Source organism: Fusarium flagelliforme, assembly GCF_020744385.1.
Source record: "Fusarium flagelliforme strain FIESC 12 MPI-CAGE-AA-0113 chromosome Unknown B0J16scaffold_1, whole genome shotgun sequence".
In the NCBI taxonomy this organism is placed as follows: Eukaryota; Fungi; Ascomycota; class Sordariomycetes; order Hypocreales; family Nectriaceae; genus Fusarium; species Fusarium flagelliforme.
This window is the reverse complement of record NW_025763503.1, coordinates 2,649,945-2,673,025: the sequence shown is the minus strand read 5'-3', so window position 1 is coordinate 2,673,025 and position 23,081 is coordinate 2,649,945. Positions and strand designations below refer to the sequence as shown.

General features: G+C 50.1%; 8 protein-coding genes across 8 annotated transcripts; 3 read left to right on the top strand and 5 right to left on the bottom strand.

Annotated features, from left to right (window-relative positions):
* Nucleotides 1–91: 91 nt before the first annotated feature.
* B0J16DRAFT_327694 (uncharacterized protein) lies at nt 92–2,436 on the bottom strand. Its single transcript, XM_046126130.1, has 3 exons — nt 2,399–2,436; nt 1,643–2,197; nt 92–1,589 (listed from the first exon to the last, which is right to left on the bottom strand). Exons 2-3 carry the CDS (start codon nt 2,190–2,192, stop codon nt 223–225), a joined length of 1,917 nt encoding a protein of 638 aa, XP_045988837.1. The 5' UTR covers nt 2,193–2,197; nt 2,399–2,436; the 3' UTR covers nt 92–222.
* A 145-nt stretch (nt 2,437–2,581) lies between these two features.
* B0J16DRAFT_408846 (actin-related protein 4) lies at nt 2,582–4,440 on the top strand. The gene is made up of 2 exons (XM_046133054.1): nt 2,582–2,794; nt 2,869–4,440. The coding sequence occupies exons 1-2, from the start codon at nt 2,743–2,745 to the stop codon at nt 4,227–4,229; spliced, it is 1,413 nt and encodes a 470-aa protein (XP_045988836.1). The 5' UTR covers nt 2,582–2,742; the 3' UTR covers nt 4,230–4,440.
* On the bottom strand, nt 4,335–5,631 carry B0J16DRAFT_15471 (uracil-DNA glycosylase-like protein). The gene has a single exon (XM_046122104.1). The coding sequence runs from the start codon at nt 5,400–5,402 to the stop codon at nt 4,440–4,442; it is 963 nt and encodes a 320-aa protein (XP_045988835.1). The 5' UTR covers nt 5,403–5,631; the 3' UTR covers nt 4,335–4,439.
* Nucleotides 5,632–6,451: 820 nt separating this feature from the next.
* On the top strand, nt 6,452–8,491 carry B0J16DRAFT_296136 (nucleotide-diphospho-sugar transferase). Its single transcript, XM_046124433.1, has 2 exons — nt 6,452–8,203; nt 8,257–8,491. Exons 1-2 carry the CDS (start codon nt 6,770–6,772, stop codon nt 8,323–8,325), a joined length of 1,503 nt encoding a protein of 500 aa, XP_045988834.1. The 5' UTR covers nt 6,452–6,769; the 3' UTR covers nt 8,326–8,491.
* Nucleotides 8,492–8,519: 28 nt separating this feature from the next.
* On the bottom strand, nt 8,520–10,302 carry B0J16DRAFT_327689 (uncharacterized protein). The gene is made up of 4 exons (XM_046126129.1): nt 9,802–10,302; nt 9,657–9,719; nt 9,485–9,603; nt 8,520–9,432 (listed from the first exon to the last, which is right to left on the bottom strand). Exons 1-4 carry the CDS (start codon nt 9,818–9,820, stop codon nt 8,641–8,643), a joined length of 993 nt encoding a protein of 330 aa, XP_045988833.1. The 5' UTR covers nt 9,821–10,302; the 3' UTR covers nt 8,520–8,640.
* Nucleotides 10,303–10,497: 195 nt separating this feature from the next.
* Nucleotides 10,498–13,298, bottom strand: B0J16DRAFT_327688 (Vps53-like protein). Its single transcript, XM_046126128.1, has 3 exons — nt 13,157–13,298; nt 11,302–13,094; nt 10,498–11,247 (listed from the first exon to the last, which is right to left on the bottom strand). Exons 1-3 carry the CDS (start codon nt 13,194–13,196, stop codon nt 10,603–10,605), a joined length of 2,478 nt encoding a protein of 825 aa, XP_045988832.1. The 5' UTR covers nt 13,197–13,298; the 3' UTR covers nt 10,498–10,602.
* A 3,106-nt stretch (nt 13,299–16,404) lies between these two features.
* On the bottom strand, nt 16,405–17,309 carry B0J16DRAFT_15443 (uncharacterized protein). The gene is made up of 2 exons (XM_046122099.1): nt 16,936–17,309; nt 16,405–16,853 (listed from the first exon to the last, which is right to left on the bottom strand). The coding sequence occupies exons 1-2, from the start codon at nt 17,187–17,189 to the stop codon at nt 16,616–16,618; spliced, it is 492 nt and encodes a 163-aa protein (XP_045988831.1). The 5' UTR covers nt 17,190–17,309; the 3' UTR covers nt 16,405–16,615.
* A 3,150-nt stretch (nt 17,310–20,459) lies between these two features.
* B0J16DRAFT_15388 (Lipin/Ned1/Smp2-domain-containing protein) lies at nt 20,460–23,072 on the top strand. The gene is made up of 2 exons (XM_046122095.1): nt 20,460–21,128; nt 21,178–23,072. The coding sequence occupies exons 1-2, from the start codon at nt 20,669–20,671 to the stop codon at nt 23,061–23,063; spliced, it is 2,346 nt and encodes a 781-aa protein (XP_045988830.1). The 5' UTR covers nt 20,460–20,668; the 3' UTR covers nt 23,064–23,072.
* The last annotated feature ends 9 nt before the right edge of the window (nt 23,073–23,081 follow it).

Below are 23,081 nucleotides of genomic sequence, written 5' to 3'. Positions count from 1 at the left end.
TTTGTACATATTTTGAGATACCAGTTGAGATCTACCCCGTTGGTGATTCACCGATTTCGCCGTGTACCATAGCCACTCTTAGACTACGTGAGCAATATGCAGTGAAGTGTCTTGTTCCGTAACATGCTTTCTAAGATGTAGGTACTGCTACAATATTATACAATTCTATTGTCATACATCGTCCCGACGATCGGGTCTACTATTCGTACAGTTATGAGAATTTTACAATCCCTCATCGGGGTCTGTCTTCTTTCCATCTTCGCTCGTCTTCTTGTCTTCTTCAGAGCCGATCTTCTTGTTCTCCTCTGCCGCAGAAAGTCCCACCACGTTCCTTATCGTGCCGAAGCTGAGACAGTCACTGATGCGGTTGGCACCAGAGAACAACATGACCATACGCTCGATACCGCATCCCCAGCCACCAGTGGGAGGCAGGCCATAGTCCAGAGCCTTGACAAAACTCTGGTCCAAAGGAGCAGCATCACCATCTTCGTCTTCGAAAGGCTCTTCCAGCGCTTCTTCAATAGCATCTTCGCCTTCTGGTGTCTCCGGAGGCTCGATAGCCACGCTACCATCATCCTTGTTGACGAGATGTCGGTGTTCGTATAGCTTGCGTCTTTGCGCTTCTGGGTCGTTCTCCTCTTCGTACATGTTGGCCAATTCGCGACCGCCGATGAAGAGCTCTGCTCGAGCTGACACTAGCTGAAGAGTCTCAGGACACAAGAAGCTCTTTGCCAATGGCGACATGCACGCAGGGTGGTTCGTAATAAGGATAGGTTCTGTGAAGGACATAGGTTCCAAGTAGACAGCAGCCAAGCGATCAAGCAACTTGGCTAGTGAAAAGAACACCTCACCAGGAACCTCAATACCGGCAAGCTTCAAGATGGCAAGCAACTCTGGTAAAGCAGTTGGCGATGAGAGCTTGGGCAGACGCAGTCCAAGAGCTTCTTGCAGTGCAGGAACGAATTCGACTCGTTTGAAGGGACGGACGAAGCGAGACATGTCGATTGGAGGAAGGGATGTGAGCTGAGTAGAAATGAGATCCTGGGAGTGCTGGGCAAGGCTGCACAAAAGCTCCTCGGTCTCCTTGATCAAGTCCTCCAAATTGCTGTAGGCACTGTAAAACTCGCACATAGTAAACTCGGGGTTGTGCGTGGCATCAACACCCTCATTGCGGAATGAAGGACCAATCTCAAAGACCCTATCAACACCTCCAATGACGAGACGCTTAAGCCATAGCTCGGGTGCAATGCGCAATGCCAAATCTTTATTCTTGAACTCGGTGGCTCTGGTAACAAAGGGACGAGCGACGGCACCTCCGGCATTCTCAGCCAGGATCGGGGTTTGGAACTCGAGGAATCGTTTGGAGTGGAAGTAGTCGCGCATGTGCTTGGTGATCTCGGCACGTAGACGCAGGACGTCAATGGCCTCACGATTCACCAACATGTCAACATGACGCTCTTGCATTCTCGTCTTAGGATCGGTGAGCTTTTCAGGGATCTGCTCCATGGTGGGGGACAGGAGCTCAGGTAGATGGTGGGCCTCAAGGGTGAGTTGACCAGCCTTAGTACGAGTTGGAATACCAGTAATTGCTGCCAGGCTGTAAGCATCTGGGATACAACAGGATAAGCATTAGGGATCCTACATATGTGGTCGCCCACTTGAATTAAATTTCTGAACATTCCAAACTTCAATCTTCTCAAATCATGTTCCACCATGCACTTTGACCGGTTGAGTATAACTTGAAGGCGCGTAAACTCATTCACAATATCGAGGAAGATGAGGTGCTTTCCTACAACTCGCTTAGATCGGACTCGGCCGTGAACGGTGACATCCTTAGAATCATCAAGAGCTTTCTCGAAAGCCTCGTAAAAGTCTGGCACTGACATGGGCTCTGTTCGGTGCACGAGGCGAGGATGTGTCTCTGTGAAGAGGGGATCCTCTTCCTCCTGCTCCGCCGAAAGCTCAGCTCGGCGCTGTTTCTTGAAAGGTGACAGTCCCTCCATACTATCCTCATACCCAGCAGCGGCAGAAGCTAGGGTCCTCCTGCTTTCTACACTTTGTGAGCCCCATACTGTCCTCGTCAAGGACTTGCCACAGTTAGACGCTTGCAAGTGACGGGCACTTGTAGAAGCCAAAGAAACCGACTGTATTAAAGGCCGGCCGGCCTGGCGCAAGTATCGTATAGACATCATATCTTCTATCAATTGAGTTAGCAATGCTTCAATAACTAAGTGAAAATATAGTAAAGAGATGCAATGCGCTAGGGTCAGAGAATTGGCAGTTTAAATCAGTCACAGCGAACTGTGTCAATCGCAGCGGTTCTGAAGCGAGATATGCGAACTCATCATATAGGCAAAGGAAGGGAGGGCAAATAGCAAAGCAAAAAGTGTGTACTTACAATCATGATGGTAACATGGAACTCGCGCTCCATGTATGAAGAAAAAGAGAGTTATTTGAGAGTCGATCTGCGAAATTTTATACCAAGTCTGCCCCACCGAAGTTGACCCGCGGTCCGGTGGGGGTTTCTCAACAGCCACACTTCAGCTTCAAAATACTGTGGCGCTACCTCACCGACCAACCACTCGCACTCTATCTCAAGGCTGAAATTTGTTCCAACGCGAACTCCATCATTCTTAGGTTTGGCCTGCGCAACTCCACCAAAACTCGCGACACTTTGCGCCGGATCATCTAATTGACCTCCACCATCTCCGAACAGCAACATTTCTTTTCACAGCTCTCATCATGGCTCAACCGCTTTCCTCGTCGGTACAGCCTACCGAAATCTACGGCGGAGGTACGCGCTGCTCTAGCTCCCCCATGTCGCGTCAGCCCGCCATAAGGATCTCCACTAACTTGATGGTAACATAGATGAGGTTTCCGCACTCGTTCTCGACCCTGGATACTGCTCTACCCGGGCGGGCTTCGCTGGTGAAGATGTTCCCAAGAGTATTTTGCCTTCATTTTACGGGCACGTAACAGGCGACAACTCCCGCGACCTCTTCGGCGATGAGTGCCTCATCCCTCGTGAGAACTTCGAAGTCCGCAACTACATGAACAAGGACAGCGTCGTAGAAGATTGGGATGTAGCCGCTAAGATCTGGGAGAACATGCTTGTGAAGCGACTCCAGCCCGAACGACAAACACACCCCACAAAGAACGGCCTCAACGACGACCCTAGGCCAGAAGGTCAAGATGGAGAGGGCGATATCAATATGGACGATGCCGATGCCGAATCAATGGAGAAGCCCCTGGGCGAGAACCCTCTCTTGGTTACCGAGGCACCTTGGAACAGCCCCAAGGCTCGTGAGAAGGCTATCGAGATCATTATGGAGAACTGGGGCTGCCCTGCCTTCTGGCTAAGTCGTACCCCAGTGTTGGCAGCTTTTGCAGCCGGCAAGGCCACTTCACTCGTTATCGACGTCGGTGGTGCCAACACCTCAGTTACCGCTATCCACGACGGCATGGTGCTGAAACGCTCTATTCAAAAGTCTCCCGCTGGTGGCATCTGGCTCTCTTCTCAGATCCGATCCCTTTTCGAGTCATCAGAGCCCAGGGTCGAATTGACACCCACATTCATGATCGAAAATAAGACGCCGGTTGATGCCTTATCACCCCCCTCAGTCCGCCTACGAAACTTCCCTTACTCTATCACCGATTCTTTCCGTGCCTACGAAGAGGAGCGTGTGTTGACGGAATTCAAGGAGTCGGTAGTGGAGGTCTGGCGTGGTCCTGGTCGCTATAGCTCACCTGGCAACGAGGAGTACGTTAAGACACAACCAGGCCGAGTATTCGAGATGCCTGATGGTTACAACCAAATGTGGCGCGAACAACGATTCCGGGTGACGGAGGGCATGTGGGATGAGAACGCCGGATACCCCATCCCCGAGGCTGACCGTCTTAATAAGACGCAAACCATCCCCGAACTCATCCGTGCTGCCCTGAACGCTGTTGATGTCGATCTTCGAGGCAATCTACTTGCCAATGTTGTTGTCACCGGTAGCACCAGCTTGATCAATGGGTTCAATGACCGTTTGAACAACGAGCTCATGGCCATGTACCCAGGTCTCAAGATCAAGATCCACGCCGCAGGTCTTACCAGCGAACGACGATTCGGCGCCTGGATTGGTGGTAGCATCCTTGCCAGCTTGGGTACATTCCACCAAATGTGGATCTCGCGAAAGGAGTATGAGGAGAACGGTCCTAATGTTGTTGAGAAGCGATGCAAGTAAAAGGCTAGGCTCTATAGACGCTTTGGCTTCTGGCGTAATGGAGTTGGGAAGAATATCTTTATACTGAATACTAAGAAGGGCCTGGTACGGCAAAAGTTGTAGCTAGACATGTCAGGCAATCTATGAGAACCAATCACTATTGTTGTCAAGTTTTGTCCAGCTGAGAGATGAACGCCTGCTTTTCTATAGCGAATATACGTAGTTCTAGATCTATGCTTCGTTGCCTTTTGCCTCAAGCTCCCTTTCTGCTCTCCGTCTCTTGGCCCATGATCCAATTTCTGCCCATATCCGTTCTTTCTCAGCCGGTGATAACGTGGCAGCAAGACCACTTGTACTGCTAGATACAAACACTTTAGATCCCTCCCATTCACCTTCAATAACGCCCATATTCTCCGACTCGTCCTGCCAGCCATACTTGAAGGCTTTACCAACAGGTTTACCATGCCTCACGCGCCAAATGCTTTCCCAGATACTTTTCCCCACGACACACACAGTCTCGGGGCGGTACTTGCGACACTTTTCGTGAAGAATCTCAACACCTTCGTCCATTTCCTGCTTGCTGAGCTCAGATCCGTTGCGGCTTGGTCGGGCGACAATGTTTGTGAAGCCCATTGAGTACATCTCGGGGAGCTGACGGTCTTCTGTCGGACTGCAGAGACGCGGAGTGAGACCACTTGAATAGAGAAGTTTCCAAAATAGATTTGATGGATGAGCGTAAGCATGTCCAGTTCTGGCTGTCTGTATTCCTGGATTTAGACCGATGAACAGAACAAGAAGGTTGTCGGTGATGGCATCGGGTAGACCTGACAGATGGGCGTATGTTGAAGGTGGCGCGTATCCAGAACTAGGACGCGCTCGTTTCTTCTTTGGCGTAACATCGTTCTCTTTATCCTCCGTATCTCTCCTCTTGGTCTTCTTCGTTATAGTGACTTGTGTGGTTGCCACTGAGGCAGAAGACGTTGAGGACTTAAATCTTGGTGATCTTCGTATAGGGGAGGTTTCTCCCTTAACTGTGGGCTCAGTTGACTTGAACATGAAGTCACTCATTTGAAGACGTCCTTTGAAGGTTGCTGGTTGAGGAGGTGAGCTTGAGATATTCTGGCCATCATGTATCTTTTCATCTTCAGTAGGTTCTTGTATAGAAGTATTCTGAGCGACTTTGCTTCTCGTCATTGTGTCTCGGCTGATGGTGTAAGTGAAAGGAGCTGGAAATGTATGACAACTTGATTTAAGATTAGCAAATGAATGTTCTTGGGACAGTTCAGGAACTGCGGCTGTGATTTGGTTTATTTCTTCTTGGTCCGCGGAAATCAATCAATTCATCGTATTATTGATGCAATTTGATAGCTCAGACTCGTCTTAATGACTGTGGCGTGAATAATGTTCTGGATCATTCGCCACAGGCCAAAAGCTAGGAGTCTTGTGTCCGGGACCTGAGCTGCTAATGCAAATCCCTGCTCATTGGCGGCCAGTTACTGTGTTCTGCATCAGGATACTGTTGAGAAGATGAACGCATGATATCTCTTCCTGTAACCTGCAGTGTCAGTTTTCTGTATATGCTTTTTGAAAATATTCATGTCTGGACCTTCAAACTACCAGTGTGAATAACAGCATCCGTCCCTGGCATAAGATGCTATTTTCAGCATCTCAGATCCATCCAATGACATCGACATTTCCCGTCAGCCGCCACAGCCACACAACAGCCCTGCCTTTGGCCTCACCTCAATGTCATGGTGGGGTACTGAGACAAGTTGACGAACCCGAACCCTGCTGGTCCCTGAAGAATTTGTATGGACCTCATGGTTGCTGTGAAAATCATGGATACAGTTTTGTTGAAGACAAATACGAGCCATTGTAACGACTCTTTTCCAAGAGTTACCTCTGATACCTGACTCTGAAGTCTGCTATACATGACCGTTATATATGAGCTTACGTACACTCTTATGTATGAAACGAACACCTCATGAATGATCGAATAGGAGGTGGCAGCGTAACAGCATGGGCGCCATGGCATCCAGCAAAGCCTCTCCATCAGCACCAAGCATGAGGCAGGATCGATGGGCCCCTCCGCCGTTCATGGTCCTCTTCCAATTGGCCGCCAAGCTCAATTCGACCTAGAGTAGGCGGGGCAGCTGAGGGGCATCAGCGTTGGGGTGGGAGCTTTAAGCAAGCAAGGTACGGTGAAGTAAAGGCGTTACACCTAAAGGTAAGGTAAGACCGTAGTAAGAAGTAGGTAAGCTAGGTAGGAAGTAAACGTGTTGGGTAGGCAGGTGCGTTGCTAGGGAAGGTACGACGTCAAGAACGAAAAGGAAAGTCGCGGACTACCTTGCTGTAAGGCTCTTTCCGAGATCGACTGTCTTCCATTCGTATTTAGCTCCCAACTCTCCCACCCCCCATTGTTTCTTCCTCTTTTTCTCTTCTTTCTTCATACCAATTCAACTCTTCCATATTTCCTCTCTTCTTAGCTTCTAGACACCCGTCTATAAGCTTCCAATCGTTCTCACCGCAACTCCCCCCAAACCACTTACACACACATCACAATGGAGGCCATCAAGCAGGCGCTTCACCTTGGCAAGGGCTCTGACGCCCCTGCTGAGCCTACTCCCGAGGCTCTCAACGAGCTCAAGGAGAAGTACTCCAAGGCCGGCCAGGAGCAAGTCTTCACTTTCTACGACTCTCTGTCTTCCGCCGAGCGAGGAACCCTCTACCAGCAGCTCTCTGGCTTCGATCCTTCCCACATCAACGACATCACAAACCGCGCTTTGAACCCTCCCAAGACCAGCGATGAGCCCGACCGTCTCGAGCCTCTTCCCGAATCTGCCACCGCCAGTATCCTCGACTCCAGCGCCGATGATATTGCCAAGTGGTACGACTCTGGTCTTGACCTCATCTCCAAGGGTCAGGTCGCCGTTGTCCTCATGGCTGGTGGCCAGGGTACCCGTCTGGGTAGCTCTGCTCCCAAGGGCTGCTACGACATTGGTCTGCCCTCTCACAAGTCTCTCTTCCAGCTTCAGGGTGAGCGAATCGCCAAGATTCAGGAGCTTGCTGCTAAGAAGGGCTCAAACGCCGTTGTTCCCTGGTACGTCATGACCAGCGGTCCTACTCGTGGTCCTACCGAGAAGTTCTTCCAGGAGAACAACTACTTCGGTCTGAGCCAGGAGAACGTCAAGATCTTCGAGCAGGGTGTTCTGCCTTGCATCTCCAACGACGGCAAGATCCTCCTTGAGACCAAGGGCAAGGTTGCCGTTGCCCCTGATGGAAACGGTGGTCTCTACAACGCTCTCGTTGTTTCTGGTGTCGTTGACGACATGCGAAAGCGTGGCGTTCAGCACATCCATGCTTACTGCGTTGACAATTGCCTTGTCAAGGTCGCTGACCCTGTCTTCATCGGTTTCTCTGCTTCTCTCGATGTCGACATTGCCACCAAGGTCGTGCGTAAGCGTAACGCTACCGAGTCTGTCGGTCTGATTCTCTCCAAGAACGGCAAGCCCGATGTTGTTGAGTACTCTGAGATTGACCAGGCTACCGCTGAGGAGACCGACCCCAAGCAGCCTGACCTCCTCCGATTCCGTGCTGCCAACATTGTCAACCACTACTACTCTTTCCGCTTCCTCGACTCTATCCCCCAGTGGGCTCACAAGCTTCCCCACCACATCGCCCGCAAGAAGATCCCCTCCGCCGATCTCCAGAGCGGCGAGACTGTCAAGCCCGAGAAGCCCAACGGCATCAAGCTCGAGCAGTTCGTCTTCGACGTCTTCCCCTTCCTGTCACTGGAGAAGTTTGCCTCTCTCGAGGTTAAGCGTGAGGACGAGTTCTCTCCCCTCAAGAACGCTCCTGGCACTGGTGAGGATGACCCTGAAACCAGCAAGGCCGATATCATGACCCAGGGCAAGCGCTGGGTTGAGGCTGCCGGTGCCATCGTTGTTGGCGACAAGGCCGATGTCGGTGTTGAGGTGTCACCTCTTATCAGCTACGTAAGTCAAAACGCTCAGATATACACAGAGAATATTATGCTAACATTGTACAGGGTGGTGAGGGTCTTGAGAACCTCAAGGGCAACGAGATTACCCCTCCTGCTGTTCTCGAGCGAAACTAAGAAAATAACATATCATGATACCATGAACCAGCCAGGATAGCATTATGATGCTGTTGTCCTAGGTTTGGCAGATAAAAAGTTGTTTGGCGCATCTTGTCTAATTCAAGAACATAGTCGGCCATAAGTAATGAAATAGTAAATAAAGGTCCTCAATTGGAAATGTCACATGTGCACTCTGATATTATGAAAAGTTATTTAACGTAAAATTCATTAGATTGAGTCTATTGACTGCTCGTGACTTTTAACTAGATTTCTATATCCTGTCTAAAACGGCGCAAGTCTATATTGAAGCTTCTATGTCTCTATTTTTATTTCTTAGTTGGGGTTGGGTCGCTCGTCGGCTCGCTCGTCATCCTCGTGGTCGGCAAGGAACTTCTCGGCCTCGAGAGCAGCCATGCATCCAGTACCGGCACTGGTGATAGCTTGTCGGTATCGCTTGTCCTGGACGTCACCAGCAGCGAAGACACCCTCGACGTTGGTGTATGTGGTACCAGGGGTGGTCTTGATGTAGCCATCCTCGTCCATGTCAACCTGACCCTTGACAAGGGTAGTGGCGGGGTCGTGACCGATGGCGTAGAACAGACCGTTGGCCTCGTGAACCTTCTCCTCGCCAGTCTTGTTGTTCTTGACAACGAGGTGGCTCATGAGGCCATCCTCACCACCTCGGATCTCGGTGGCACCGCTGTTGAACAGGACGGTGCACTTGGGGTGGTTGAGGAGTCGGTTGGCCATGGTTCGGCTGGCACGGAGGACATCGCGACGGACGAGGACGGTAACGTGGCTGGCGTACTTGGTGAGGAAAGTGGCCTCCTCGGCGGCGGAGTCACCACCACCAATGACGAAGAGAGGCTTGTTGCGGAAGATGGGGACGGCTCCGTCGCAGACAGCGCAGGCGGAGACACCGTTCTGCCAGTACTTCTCCTCACCGGGGAGGTTCAGACGGCGGGCGGAGGCACCGGTGGCAAGAATAACGGTCTCGGCGGTGTGTGTCTCCTCGGGGGAGAACTCGGTGGTGTACTTGAAGGGGCGGGAAGAGAGGTCGAGGGTAGCAACGGTGTCGGTGACGATTTCTGTGCCGAAACGCTCGGACTGGGCTCGCATGTTGTCCTGGGGTCGTGTTAGTTTGATTTCTCAGTCAGAGAGTCTGAGATAAGCTTACCATCAACTCGCCTCCCATGATACCCTTGGGGAAACCGGGGAAGTTCTCAACCTCGGTGGTGGTGGTCAATTGACCGCCAGCGGCGATACCGTTGGCCATGAAACCCTCATAGAGAACGGCTATCTTGTGTTAATATTGCAGTACCATTATCTGGGCATAATGTTTTACTTACGCTTCAACTCGGCTCGTGCCAAGTAGACAGCAGCCGTGTGGGCAGCAGGCCCTGAACCGATAACTGTACAAACTCAATGTCAGCCTTATCTGTAATTTTTCGGAGTATGAGGGGTTCACCCTGTCGATGGAGGGGTAAAACATACTGACAACCTTGCTGTGCATTTTCCTAACACCAAACTCGACGGCTGGTTTTCTAGTTGTTTTTTGAAACGTAGTCGCCGCTGCCGCAATCGATAGGCCAGCGCTTGAACGAAGAGTAACGCGTTTGAAGGTTGAGGAGAACAGTTTGGCGGTGTTGGAGGTGGGATGGGGGAAGAAGAAAAAAGGTGGGCTGTCGCGAGTTCTTTATTCAGACAGGAACAGGAACAGGAAAGCGCCACTGTAGACTAGCAATGCGATGTCAACTTGTAGAAGGGAGGGGCGGTAAAGAAAAAACTGGTCAAGTTAACTAGCTGAAAGCGACTTCGGCGAATGCGGCGACCCTGAGAGAATGTGAACGTGGTTTGATGTGTGGGGTCTGGACTATTCATGCAATGCGAGGTGAGGCAAGTCGAGTCAATGCAGATTCGGGATATGGAATCAAATTCGAGGAGAGATTCTGATTGGATCGGGGGTTGAAATAGTGGATTTATAAGCCAACGGAGAGAGTCTTTGATGTGGAGATGACATTTGCCTTACCAGAAGGATTAGAAGCTGCTGGATGACTTTGACAACTGACCAGGTTATTTTTTCTACTTGCTTTCCCTTATCAATCAGTAGCATCAAATGACGTTACTAAGCCGAATTGTACCGCGGCTAAGGCAATGTACCAAGATAGGTACATGGTGGTTAAATGATATCCTTAATTGATTCCTCATGACAACCAGGAACATGGCTTGAGTTAAAAAAGATGAATAAACAAGGGATCCATGACGTTATTAGTCGATCTAACTGTATCAAACGCTCTATCGTCCTTCCTCTGCGCCAACACTACCATCCCGTTTTCCAAATCTAGCTCCCAATGATCCAATATCTCTCTTGAAGAACTTGCCAAAGTTCCGCAAGTTCTCGTTGATTGTTGCCTTTTCTAATCCTGTCTGTGCTACGGTGCTCGTACTGCCCTGAATATCTCTTGCTGCGCTGAGAAGCTTCTCGCCCAGTGATCCGGCCTCAAACCTAGGACTGACTGCCGATGCTACTGTCGGGTTCATGGTTGACAGGGCAGCGGTGTTACCTAAGCTCATGGTTGTCATGAGAGGTGTTAGTAATGGGGAACTAGCAACCAGCTTGTCATTGGTTGTGCTATCCCGGTGAATACCAAAGAGCTCTATCAAATGGCCGTGGTCCGCCTTTCGAACTCCCTTCAGATCCAATATCTTCCTGAAGTTGGTATCTGAGCGATCTCCGATATGGATCAGATACGCCTGAACCAAGCCCTCTGGTGGCGAGGGTCGCACTTGAAGCGTCTTGAGCAATGGGTCAAGTCGATTCATGCAATGCTGAACTCTTCGCACAAAGCTCGATGGAGGAGCCTCGTGTCCTGAGAATGATGCATGGTGCATGATCAACTTCTCAAAGGCCTTGGTGAGAACATACTTGTCGAGCAACATCTGCAAACCCACTATTAGACATGAACCTGATTCAAGCGAATGGATCAAACTTACCTGCTCGGCACCAACTTCGGATATCGGTCGGCATTGAATAATGCTATTGATATACCCTGTCGCCAGATGCTCCACCAAATTGTCACAAAAGGCCCTGGCGTACTGTTGCTTCGAGATGATACCCAAGATCTCAGCAGCTTTCCCATCAGCATGCTTCACAAGCTCGCCTACGTATGAGCTTTGGTCGCCAACACTCTCCATAGTGCTCCAGTTGGTATTCTTCATTTCACGCCAGACACCTTCACAGTCAAGCTCCACGGCGCGAACAAGAGCTAGGACTGATGCACTCGCCACGCCAAGGAAGGCATCTGACTGTGATGAAAGGTCAACCTTGGACACGAGCTCACCGTCGATTCTCTTCTTGATGCTCTCTTCCAGCTGATTTGTGTTAATGTGCCAAAAGTCGGCTGTGTTCAACACAAGCACAACATCCTGGAGCGGAGGACCTTGAGGGCCACCAGACTGCAATATGTGCAGCAGGACTTGTTGGGCGTATTCATCCAGATACTTGGCCAGTATTTTAGCTAGATCAAGAAGACGCTCGCTGGTAGATAATTTTGCGCATTGCGACAGCGTGAGTTTGTAAAAGTGAAATAACTCAATCGCTGAGGCAATGACAGCCTGTGGTGAGAACTCATCATCAGGCGGTATAAGTGGCTGGCTACGATACTTGGGTATCATCGTTGCCAGCTGCTTATCTTGCGATTCAACCCATAAACTCAGGTAGGGCTCAAATGCAACTGAAATCATGCCATGGAAGCTGTGCGCCCTATCTTCGACGGAGCTGAGTGTGTCGATACTGGCTCTTGAAGTGGTTGCGAAACGCTTTTCAAGACTCTGCTCAAAGTCCAATGTCTCCTGCAGGCAACTCAATAGTAGATTGACATCAATCCTGTTACCGTCCGTACGTCGCATGCTGCGCTCCAGGATACCCTTGAAGTCATCACGAGTACCGTCACAGAACGCCGCTGCCAGTGTCTCATTGGCCCTCCAGTGCGGTGGGAAGATCATCGAGTGCTCGTCATCATGGGTCTTCATCATTCGTTTGAACCACGCATATCGCCGTCCGATATTGTCCAAGCTGCCGGCTTCATCGTTGCCCCGGAATACCTGTCGGTACTCTCGCAGCTCGGTGTTGACATACCAGTTCATGAGACGAGCCTTGGCGGAATCTCCAAGAGCGTCCATGACAAGGCAGGCTTCAACAAGCATACCCCTTCGCAAGCCGACTTCTCCCTTGGCGAATGCCATCTCGAAGTCCTCGCAGACCTGCTCCAGAAGCTCGCGCTGCAGCTCAGCCACACCCCTGCTCAGCGTCGCGATCTGTTCGATACTGCGATAGCTGTTGAAGTGTTTCATGAGCTGTAAAACAGCCTGCAAGAGACCTGCACACTCTCTGTACTGGCGCGTTTTGGCTAAGCCTCGGAGCTGCTCATAAGCCGTTGTCAGCATCTGTAGCCGCTTGAGCGCCGTCATGCTCAGCGTTAGGTTGCGCTTCGTCCCATCGAGTCTCTTGATATCGGCCGTCATCGATGTGATATTCTGTTCCGTTTCGATCGCACGCGAGCGCACCGTCTCGATCTTTCGAAACAGCTGGGCAAGCTCAGCTTGCGCCGATTGCATGCGCTCGAGGCTTGAGTCGGAGCCATAAGCCTGGGTGGTTTCGAGCGTGGCTATATCGTTCGAAAGTGCATTTTGATGATTTTGGAGCGATTTCGAAACCTCGCTTATAGACGATATCGCCGATGGATGCGAAAACAGAAGGTTGAGGTGATCTATCGCATTGTAGTCGACTATGGAGGGATGAGTTAGCAACAAAGGGATAAAGTAAGCTCCAGCTTCACCACCTACTCACCAGCGTCTAGAGCTGAGGGTTCTGTATAGTTGCCATTCATTATGACTGCGGCTCATCCATTGGTTATCCGAAATACCCCCAAGATGATTGAGTCAATGGTGGACGTTGTTATTCGCAATGAACATGAGCATGAGGAAGCTCCTTGCACGTGTCAAGTGCCATGATGGCTAAAAGCGGGCCATCCCGGATAAGCTGGGCTACTACTCTGTACTACGTGGCTGAACTTCCCCTGAGCTGAGCCTCGATTAACATTGGAGCATGCATGCCCTTTAAAGGTAATTGTACAACTCGGCGAGAATATTACTATATTCAAAAAAGTACAACGGTTGAGGTGTGATTATCAACGATGTGAATAATCATGATAAAATCTTGCTATCCACTACAATGCCAACATGCCGCTTCGCTTCGCTACATAATATTCTAGAACGCTGCACTGCTCTACGCAGCATCGCATGCTATTATATACCTCTCTACTCATCTACAGGCCTGTCATTTTCCAAACTTTCCTTCTCTTTAGCGGCAGGCTCTTTCGTCTTCTTCTTCATCGAGAAGCGCCACGTTCCCATGCGACCCTCCTTAGGGGCGTCCTTGGACTTGAAGCTGCCTTGACCCAACGAAGGGCTGCTAGCCATACTATCGTAGCTGCGGCCAAGCTGAGATATATCCTCGTCAAGCTCGTCAGCATCGCCAATACTAGGTCGATGCTCTGATGACATGTTCTTCTCGGAAAACGTGCTGCTGCCGGGCCCCTTCTTAAATAAGACAGAGTCCTTACTCAGCCTGGAAGACAGTGTGCTAAACTTGCTGGAGCTTCCCTTCCTAAACAGCTTCTTGACCACACTGCTATCGGCGTCTTTGTGACTCGCAGCGTTGTTGTCCGTCGTCGAATTCGAGGCTGTCATGCCCAAATCCAAAGACTCATGGGATTCTGATATCGAGTTCTGCGTGTGAACAGAATAGGCGTCGCGAGACATTCGTGGACTTGATGGCGAGTCATCAAGGTTTGGTGGCACTTCGACGGTGGGTGTCAAAGCTTCTATGCCCTTAGTACGGCCCTCTTTGGATTTACCACGCTTTTCTTTACCCTTCGATCCTTTGTCGGGGCTAGCATCTCTATCTCTGCGACCAAAGAAAGATGGTGTCCTGAAAGTGGGTGCCGCTGGGTTGAGATTCCGATTCATTGATGCTCGGTGACTAGGGGGGCGTGATCCGATGACACCAATCTGACTAGGTGATGTCTGAGGGTCGAGTAAGTCACGATCGTCAAGGATCTCATCATTGGCTGTTGCAAGGGTCGTCTCAAGCACGGTCGGGGCGGCACCAAGTGAAGGACGGCGAGATGGGTTTCTGGAAGACCAGCGCCCTTCGTTCGGCGACCAGACTCGGTTCTTGGATAGCATAGAGAAGTCACCCGGCATGTTCCAGATTGAGCCACTGTCAGTCGAGGGTCGGGGAAGGTCCGTAGATGCAATTGACGCAGGCCGAGAGTCGGGGGAATCGTTGTCTCCTGTAAGAGCGCCGGCACTGCTGGCAAATGGGTTCAGTCTCCGAGCAGAAAATGGCCTGGAAGTAGGGCCCATGCTCGACCGGCTGGGTTCTCCCGAGTGCCTATTCATCCATGAGAAACTTATCCTACGCTTGCTGCCTGGCATGTCATGATCATCGGTGCTTCGCGGGAACGATTGGCTCTGACCCGCCTTAAGGCTGCCAATCGCAGGTCCTTCAACATCCGCTGGTTTTGCTCCCCTGCGTTGGAAATTAGACAGCAAGCTAGATAGTCGATGACTTGATTGAAGAGGCGCTTGCTGTGGGGATGAGTTGATGTTCAGGGATTGCGAGTCCATGTCGTTGTACTGAGGGAAAGGCAGATTGTGAGACGAGCCATGAGGACTGGAGAACATGTTGAGAGAGCGTCCATCTGACGATAATGGCGATTGTGGGTTATCCTCTTCTGCAGCTGTGACAGATTCTGGCAAGTACTGGTTTGGAAGATGCTCTTCAGCATCCTCAAAGGTTTCGTCAAAGATGCCTGAAGGAAGAAGAGAGTGAGCAGTAGGACTAAGAGGTCCCGCGTTGGCCCTGAAGTCGGCCTCTGACTGGTGATCATCAGCATTGTCGGCCGCGTTGTGGTCCATAAACAATATTTGACTAAATCCAGCACGGCTGAAACCAGAGAAAGAGTCGTCGGGTGGTCCAAACTGGTTGGGCGGCGGTGACAGATTGAGATGGGAAAGAGAGTCGAAGTTCCCGCTGTCTCTGGGATCCTGAGCTGTTGCAGGCTCAAACTCTGCGGCAGTAGGGTCTGGTTGGTTGCTGTAGTACAGCCCCATATTGTGTTGTTCCTCCCTAAGATACCGAATCTGCGAGTCCAGGTTATGGAGTTTCTTGGTTTCTGCAACCAGCTGACTGTGCAGTTCCTTTCTCCTGGCATCCCACTCCTTCCGCACGACAACATCGTTCTCCTTCCACTGCTCATCGTCCGCACCAGGAAGCTCTTCACGGGTGGCCTTGAGGTCCTGGAGTTGTTTTCCCTTCTCCCGGAGCTCAGCTTCAAGTTCGGCACATTTCTCCTGTAGCTTCGCGTTGGAATCATCAAGCTCCTGACCATCATTGTCTCTCTTTTCTTTCAGCTCCTTCTTCTGAGCCTCGAAGCCATCTCGCTCCTTCTTCATCCTCTCAATGTCATTCTCGAGCTTAGAAGCAGTATCACGGACTTTGGACTTCTTATTTTCCTTGTCCTTTAGCTGCTGCTCCTTCTTCGTTCGCTCCTTCTCCGCAGCACGCATCTGCTCCATAGTGGTCCTAACACTCGCCTTCAGCTGCGCAGTCTGCTCCTCTTTCTCCTTCAAAGCCTGTCTCTTGGCATCCTTCTCCTGTTTAAGCTCTTCTTCCTGCTGTTGGAGTTCGGCTTCTTCCTTGGCATACTGAGCAAGGATTTCGTCAACTTCTTTCCTGGTGGACTCGAATCGTCGGTTCAGTTCGTCGAGTGACAGTTCTGGGCCGTCCACAGGTGGAAGTTTGATTTGAGGTTGATCCATGCTAGCAACGGACGGTGAGTGTCGTCGGTTGACCGTATTTCGTCGCTGGCTCGGAGCAGTGGCGCTCACATCAGACGTAGACGCGTTGTTACCATCCAGCACAGGGGCCGCCTCGACGGTTGGTACCGGAGACTTCTTTTGCGAATCGGATTCGTCATCTTCGTCGCCAATCTTGGATTGGGGATGGTCGTTGTTTGCAAAACTGGTAGGCAAGCGTGAGTTACCCAACTGAGGTCTACCATCTTTTCCAAAAGTTCGAAGGCGTAGGACCTTGCTTCCAGCCTGGAAGTTGTTCGGGCCGACAGCAACAACCCTGATATTGTAAAAATGATCTGGCTTCAAGCCTGTCACAGTAATTGCGACTTCATTTCCAGGTGAATCACCAACTAGATGCCAACCGTATTAGTTAAGTTCTGGCATTTCACCCTATTCGAGTTCGATATATATCTTGACAGTAAGACCAACCATGAACGCCATTCACTTGGATAGTATATTTTTGTACCGGCCGATTACTGGTAGGGCGAGTCCAGCTCAGGGTAGCAGCATCGGATCGGATGCCAGCAAGAGAAACATCAGGAGGTTCGGGCACGTCGACGCCGAGAATGTTGATTAGGTCGGGGACGGGTTTCCATAATGTCTGCCACGAGCGATGCAGTAGCCTGAAGTAAAGGGGGCCAATGGTCAGCGTGATGCAAAACAGAGGGGTCGAGTTGTCGAATTTGACAAGAGGGGCAAACTCACCAAACGACAGCACCAAGTGTCAAGACCATCTTGAAATGATGGATCAGAAGAACATGGATGCGGAAATCAAGCAATGCTTCGATCGTGGCGGGAGAAAAGTATTCGATCAGGCGACGAGTATCGACAAGGACAGTAAGACTGCAGAGGAAGGCGTAGAGCAAGGCCTTCTGGTAGCTGGCGCGAGGGCTATAAATCCACCAGAAGCCAAGTACACTGAGGATGAGAGTAGTCAAGACGGGTAACTCCCATGACATGTTCTCAGCTCAGCGCGATCTCAGTCTTGAAGATGTTGAAGACCGAGCCAAGCGTCCAAGAATCGTCCAAATCCAAGTCCAAGTCCAGGTTGTCGTGTGGGAAACGGATCCTCGAGGCAGATGCCGATGCCAGCAGTGGGTGAAAAATAGGCGGGCATGGGCATGGGCTGCTTGGTTTGGGTTGGTTCGGAGCGAGTCTACTCTGATCATTGGAGAGGGAGGAAAGAGAGACCAGCGTGGTCATCGGCTCGGGGTCCCTTTCGGGTCCAGTGGAGATTTGGTTGCAGCGTGCAAATTCTCAGCCACAGGGCTGCTGTTTTCTGCGGAGATTACAGTGTTGCCATGAATGATACACCGTGCTTTCACCTGTCGCGTGGCCAGCCAAGCGACTAACATTTTGCAGTTCACACGCCATGTTACGCTCTTGGGCCATCTAATATGAACAAAATGACGGTTATCACTGTTTTCTATGCACTGTATTTGATAACCGTTTGTTGCCGCCTGTTTCCTCATTACAGGTCCACAGGTGCCTCCTATACCAATGGCATAGGATTGATGCTTCTACGGTGAATCCGTCGCGTCTACGACGATAACTGATTTAGTAGTCAATGTTTACCAAAGCTATTCTACAGTTCACAGCAATTAGATTTACGCGAATGCCATTGGAATGCATTCGCGATCAAACCTCATCGCTAGCGTAGCGAATCGCTACCGCAAAACGTCACTAATGATGCTTGCGGCAGAACGTCCACTCATCAAGACGGAAGACGCAATATGGCTGACTTTTTCAACGGCTCTTTGCGTACAGTACAGTACCATCTGGATGGCAACTTTATTGGGCGCAAATAAGGTTTCTGCCGTTTCTCATCTCGCAGATAAACGCTTGAAGGCGTCGAGATGGCCGATAGGCGAATTCCACAAGCTTGGGACATATCAACACGCACACAAGACTTGCCATAAACAATTCATGTTCAGAATCGATATCGAGTGTTGCACATCCGTACTCAAAGGCGTCGATATTCAGAGGATAAAGATGAAATCCAAGTTGAGAAACTGAGTACCTGGACATGATATCCCAGTTCAGCTTCAAGCTGGTAACACTAATGACCAGCTCGACAGCCTTAACAGCAAGTGCCGGAGATCGCCTCAAACTCAGCTTTCAGGGTTTTTCCTCAGTTGGTGTCTAGTGCCCGAGCTTTCCAGAAAGGCCTCATGGAACCTTCTCCAAAGGCAGAAGGGTTTGTCCAGTTTGGTGGTTACCCCTGTTCAAATTCAACGGACCGATATCGACTCTAGGCATCTCCAACGGAAGCAAGCATGTGAATTCGTCTGCACCGAGTATTTTACATAAGTTTAACGTCAATTGGTTTCACGCTCTCCTCGATCTTGTTTGACTATCTATGTCATCCTGCTATCAAGCTGCCTCAATCCAAGAAACTTAGTAACTTGTAGTCCACTGTACTGAGCTTTAGTAGCTTTTAGGTTACGAAGACGAGCTTGGTCAATCAATGACATCAATCGCCAAGACAAAGATATATCGATTATCATATGCAGTGTTCTTGGCTGACAACTTGTAGTAGAGAAGCAAGTGCGGAAAGGACTGGAACACGGCTGAGAATTGTGGCCTAAGGGTGAAATCAAAATGGAAAAAGAAAAAGTACTTGTACAGTATACTTGAAAGCTATCGGAGGCTTTTGTTTTGAAGCATGTGTTGAGCCGCGGCTCATTCTTATGCAGGTCACCAATCTCCACTGATTCTCATGGAGTGATTACTGGCATTCGAGACCTACTGCATCACATAGGGAAAAAAGACAAGATGGTATGCATGTCTTATTCCCATGCGAACTCTTAGCGAGAAACATGATTGGAAGGTTATGTTTCAATGCTCTTCACTACATGATTGAGCATCTGAATAGGGTAAGTAAGTGATTACATGCTTTGTGGTTGACAATGATACTTCAGCCACCTATCTATCTATACCTTAGTACCTGCCTACTCTGTATGCATAGATAGGTTCATTATCAAAAAGGGTCCAGTTACTGCGAAAAATCAATTATTCCCTTCCCCTTAATTAATCAGAGGGTCAAATATAGAATAACCATAATCCTTCCCCTGTCTATGGGTCTTGTTTACAACCTCGGCTGATCCCGAGCGGTCAAGTTGTGTAAGTTAGTGTCAGCATATGATAGAAGAGCGAAAAATAACGACCCAAAAGAATCTTCGAAGTTCTCTCCAATTGAGATCGTATAACCAACAACGAGATCGCTTATCTGGCAGACGATGACCACAGCCAAGTGTGACTTGACGGAGCAAAGATGCCGAGATATAAATGACTGGCAGTCATGTGCGGTCAGATTCTTTGTACCAAGCATGGATTTACTCAGGACAAGCAAGGGTAGGTGAATATATGTAGTAGACTAGACAGTAGTACTGGCTACATGTGCATATCAATTGTTGAACAAATCCATCAAAAATATCCCGGTAACTCTGCAGCCTATCGAATATTGTCCAATTATCAGCAACTAACACCTCAAGAACAATAGTCCTAGAGCCAACCCCTTCGAGTGACGCGTTCAACTATAGAAACTTCTAACCATCAATCAGGTTTATAGACCAAGAACTACCTGTAAAACCGAATGATTCAAAGTCTCAACTCGGCAAACTTGGCCGCATGAGCCGTTCATGTGATAGATTCTGCTGGGGCATCCATCATGATTCTGGCGGATGTCTAGACCCCTGCGAGCTGGGGTAGTATCTTTGTACCGGGTACTACGGCAGGGTATGTTGGGTGGAACGCCCCTCAACGTCTGTACAGGTACTGTAGGGTCTTCTGTAACAATGACTTCGTCATTCTTAGGTAGATGTTTGAGCTTATGGGATTCTTTGTTTTATGCTGTGTCACCACTCTTCATAGTCCCCTCAGCATCGTATTTTTGTTTCGCGCGTTTGCATTGTTGTCAAACATTATCTGTTCATTATCTGAAAGAACCTTTCTTCTTTTTTTTTCTTTTTTCTAACCTACTAAAACTTCTCCAACTCTATAGTGACGTCTTCACCTGATCTAAGAGACTGGGCGACTGGGGTAAGAAGAAAAAAAGAGCCTGGGCCCGCTCAACCACAGCAAGTATAGTAGGTACTCGGTACCTCTATCCACTGGCTCGACCGTCCTACTCCCCCAACAATCCGCATTCCATTCCGCTTTCTTTTCTAATATCAGACAGACATTTTAGAATTTCTCTTACATACCTTTCACTTGCCCTACGCTTTACTCTTACTCTCTGATATCAGATAAACTTCTCTAGGGCCCTGGGCTCTCGCTCTTTGCTGCTGCATCCTCCTCTCCTTGGAAGCTCGTCAGCTTAAACAGAGTCCCTACGGATCGTCATTCAACCTCCCCGCGACAGCCGCCTCTACTTCTCCAACTTGCGATTAATATCGTCAAAAGATACTATACGACTTCATCTGCCGCGAGAGGCAAGATGCAATACGTGCGAGGTCTCAGCGAGTCTGTGTCGACAGCATGGAATTCAATCAACCCCGCGACCCTTAGTGGTGCTATTGATGTCATTGTCGTCGAGCACGAAGATGGCTCTTTAGTCTGCTCCCCGTTCCATGTCCGATTTGGAAAGTTTTCTCTCCTGCGACCTTCGGACAAAAAAGTCGAGTTCAAGGTCAATGGCGTCAAGCAAAGCTATTCTATGAAGCTTGGTGAGGGCGGCGAGGCCTTCTTCGTTTTCGAGACCACAGACAGGATTCCACAGTCGCTACAGACGTCACCTCTTGTTTCGCCCGCCTCTAGCCCTGCAAGCAGTCCACCACTCAATGCTGAGCAGTCTGCTGCTGGTTTGCAAGAGCCAGAAGCATTCGAGCTGGACGCTTCCGAGGCCAAGCCTCAGCGACCGCCCCCTTCTGCTCTGTATGAGAAAAGGAATGACAATGGTACGTGCAAGCGGCAAGCTTGCAAGAACCTATACTGATACTAGAGCAGGTTTGATCACACCCCTTTCAACCTCACCCGAACTACCCAGCGCCCGTCCCGTGTCTGGCGACTGGTCTTCAACAAAAATACCCCGACCACATAGCGAGGATATCCTCCGACCGAGCGCCCGAAGCCAAGGCCTGGATGGCAATAGCTCGGCCGACGACGACGAACATGTTGCTTCTGAGAGGTCTTCTAGTCCTCCACCTCTATCTACCGGAGAAGCGCTTCAGCGTGCCAGAGCTTTGTCTAAGGGACTGTCTGCTGCAAGCATCCCCACCAAGGTTACCGACACTGGTGATCTGATGTTGGATATGACCGGTTTCAAGGGTAATGAAGAGGATATCCTTCGAGCTGAGATTCTGGCTCGACAAATTCTTTCAGAAGAGTTGGATGGAAATTATGACATCGGCGCGCTCTTTGGATTCGACGAGCAAGGAAACCTGTGGATTTACAGCAGCGAGGAGGCGAAACAGGCTGCCATGAACAAGACCATTGAGGCTTCTTTGCAGTCGCATCGTCGCTCCACTGCCGCCGATGCTATTTCGGACCCTGGATATCAGAGCGACAGCAGTGATGCGACCGCTTCGCCTATGCCCCTTCATCGACGTACCGAGTCCGATGCTGGTCCGATAGACTTGCAAACTCCTCCTCGCACACCGCCAGGATCTTCAGGCCACGCAGGCGATCCTAACAGAAACTATGCGAAAACCTTGCGGCTGACTAGTCAGCAGCTCAAGGACTTGAAGCTGAAGCCTGGCGCGAACTCGATGGCCTTCACTGTAAACAGAGCTACCTGCAAAGCCAACATGTATCTCTGGAGACATGAGACACCTGTCGTCATTTCCGATATCGATGGCACTATTACCAAGTCAGATGCTCTTGGCCATGTCTTGAACATGATCGGCCGTGACTGGACACACTCGGGTGTTGCCAAGCTTTACAGCGACATTTCCGCCAACGGTTATAACATCATGTATCTCACTAGTCGATCCGTCGGACAGTCAGATACAACAAGAGCCTACCTGGCTGGTATTGTGCAAGATGGCTACAAAATGCCTCCAGGCCCAACTATTCTTTCGCCAGACCGAACAATGGCTGCTTTGAGACGAGAAGTTTATCTTCGCAAGCCACATATCTTCAAGATGGCTACTCTTAGAGATATCAGAAACCTCTACGGCCCAGACCGTACCCCATTTTACGCTGGTTATGGAAACCGATTGACCGATCAAATTTCTTACCGAACCGTCGACGTACCCAGAAACCGCATCTTTACCATCAACTCCAATTCCGAAGTGTCTTTGGATCTCTTAACTCTCAACAAGCTCAAGATGAGCTACGTGAATATCAACGAAGTCGTTGATCACTACTTCCCTCCTGTAAGCACGCTGGTAAAAGGTGGCGGCGAGGAGTATACGGATTTCACGTACTGGAGAGATGACCCTCTCGCCATGGCCGACTTCTCGGCGAGCGAGAGTGATGATGAGGACGACGACAACGGTCCTGAAGGACCGACCAGCGAATATGGTGACGACGAAGAGGAGTACGATGATGAAGAAGATGCCGAAGTGGACGAGGACATGGATGCGATTGGCGAAGGTCTTGCCGACAGCTACATCTCCCGTGCATCTATGGACGAATTCGCCGAAGCATCAAGTGTATTGGGTGGCAGCGTCGATGAGGAGAAACTGAAAGCGTCCATGGCACGCGATCTGCAGGAAGCTTATGATGAGGACGACGAAGACGAAATCTACGAAGATGGCGAAGAAGGCCATATGGAGGGTGAGGGTGCCTCCAATCCTATCCCTCTTGGAAACAAGAAGGCGGCCGATCTGAAGGAGGACATCCTCGCCCAGCACATCACAGGGGTTGGTCATCTCTCCCAAGAGAAATGAAGTGAATTCAAGGAAAGC

Coding starts and splice junctions, on each gene's coding strand:
- B0J16DRAFT_327694 (XM_046126130.1), bottom strand. CDS start 2,192: ATGATGTCTATACGATACTTGCGCCAGGCCGGCCGGCCTTTAATACAG. Junction 1,590..1,642: donor TCAAGTGGGCGACCACATAT/GTAGGATCCCTA, acceptor ACAGCCTGGCAG/CAATTACTGGTATTCCAACT.
- B0J16DRAFT_408846 (XM_046133054.1), top strand. CDS start 2,743: ATGGCTCAACCGCTTTCCTCGTCGGTACAGCCTACCGAAATCTACGGC. Junction 2,795..2,868: donor TACCGAAATCTACGGCGGAG/GTACGCGCTGCT, acceptor ATGGTAACATAG/ATGAGGTTTCCGCACTCGTT.
- B0J16DRAFT_15471 (XM_046122104.1), bottom strand. CDS start 5,402: ATGACGAGAAGCAAAGTCGCTCAGAATACTTCTATACAAGAACCTACT.
- B0J16DRAFT_296136 (XM_046124433.1), top strand. CDS start 6,770: ATGGAGGCCATCAAGCAGGCGCTTCACCTTGGCAAGGGCTCTGACGCC. Junction 8,204..8,256: donor TGTCACCTCTTATCAGCTAC/GTAAGTCAAAAC, acceptor AACATTGTACAG/GGTGGTGAGGGTCTTGAGAA.
- B0J16DRAFT_327689 (XM_046126129.1), bottom strand. Junction 9,604..9,656: donor GGCACGAGCCGAGTTGAAGC/GTAAGTAAAACA, acceptor AACACAAGATAG/CCGTTCTCTATGAGGGTTTC. Junction 9,433..9,484: donor TCATGGGAGGCGAGTTGATG/GTAAGCTTATCT, acceptor ACACGACCCCAG/GACAACATGCGAGCCCAGTC.
- B0J16DRAFT_327688 (XM_046126128.1), bottom strand. CDS start 13,196: ATGAATGGCAACTATACAGAACCCTCAGCTCTAGACGCTG. Junction 13,095..13,156: donor ACCCTCAGCTCTAGACGCTG/GTGAGTAGGTGG, acceptor ATCCCTCCATAG/TCGACTACAATGCGATAGAT. Junction 11,248..11,301: donor CCGAAGTTGGTGCCGAGCAG/GTAAGTTTGATC, acceptor GTGGGTTTGCAG/ATGTTGCTCGACAAGTATGT.
- B0J16DRAFT_15443 (XM_046122099.1), bottom strand. CDS start 17,189: ATGTCATGGGAGTTACCCGTCTTGACTACTCTCATCCTCAGTGTACTT. Junction 16,854..16,935: donor ACACTTGGTGCTGTCGTTTG/GTGAGTTTGCCC, acceptor CCTTTACTTCAG/GCTACTGCATCGCTCGTGGC.
- B0J16DRAFT_15388 (XM_046122095.1), top strand. CDS start 20,669: ATGCAATACGTGCGAGGTCTCAGCGAGTCTGTGTCGACAGCATGGAAT. Junction 21,129..21,177: donor TGAGAAAAGGAATGACAATG/GTACGTGCAAGC, acceptor ATACTAGAGCAG/GTTTGATCACACCCCTTTCA.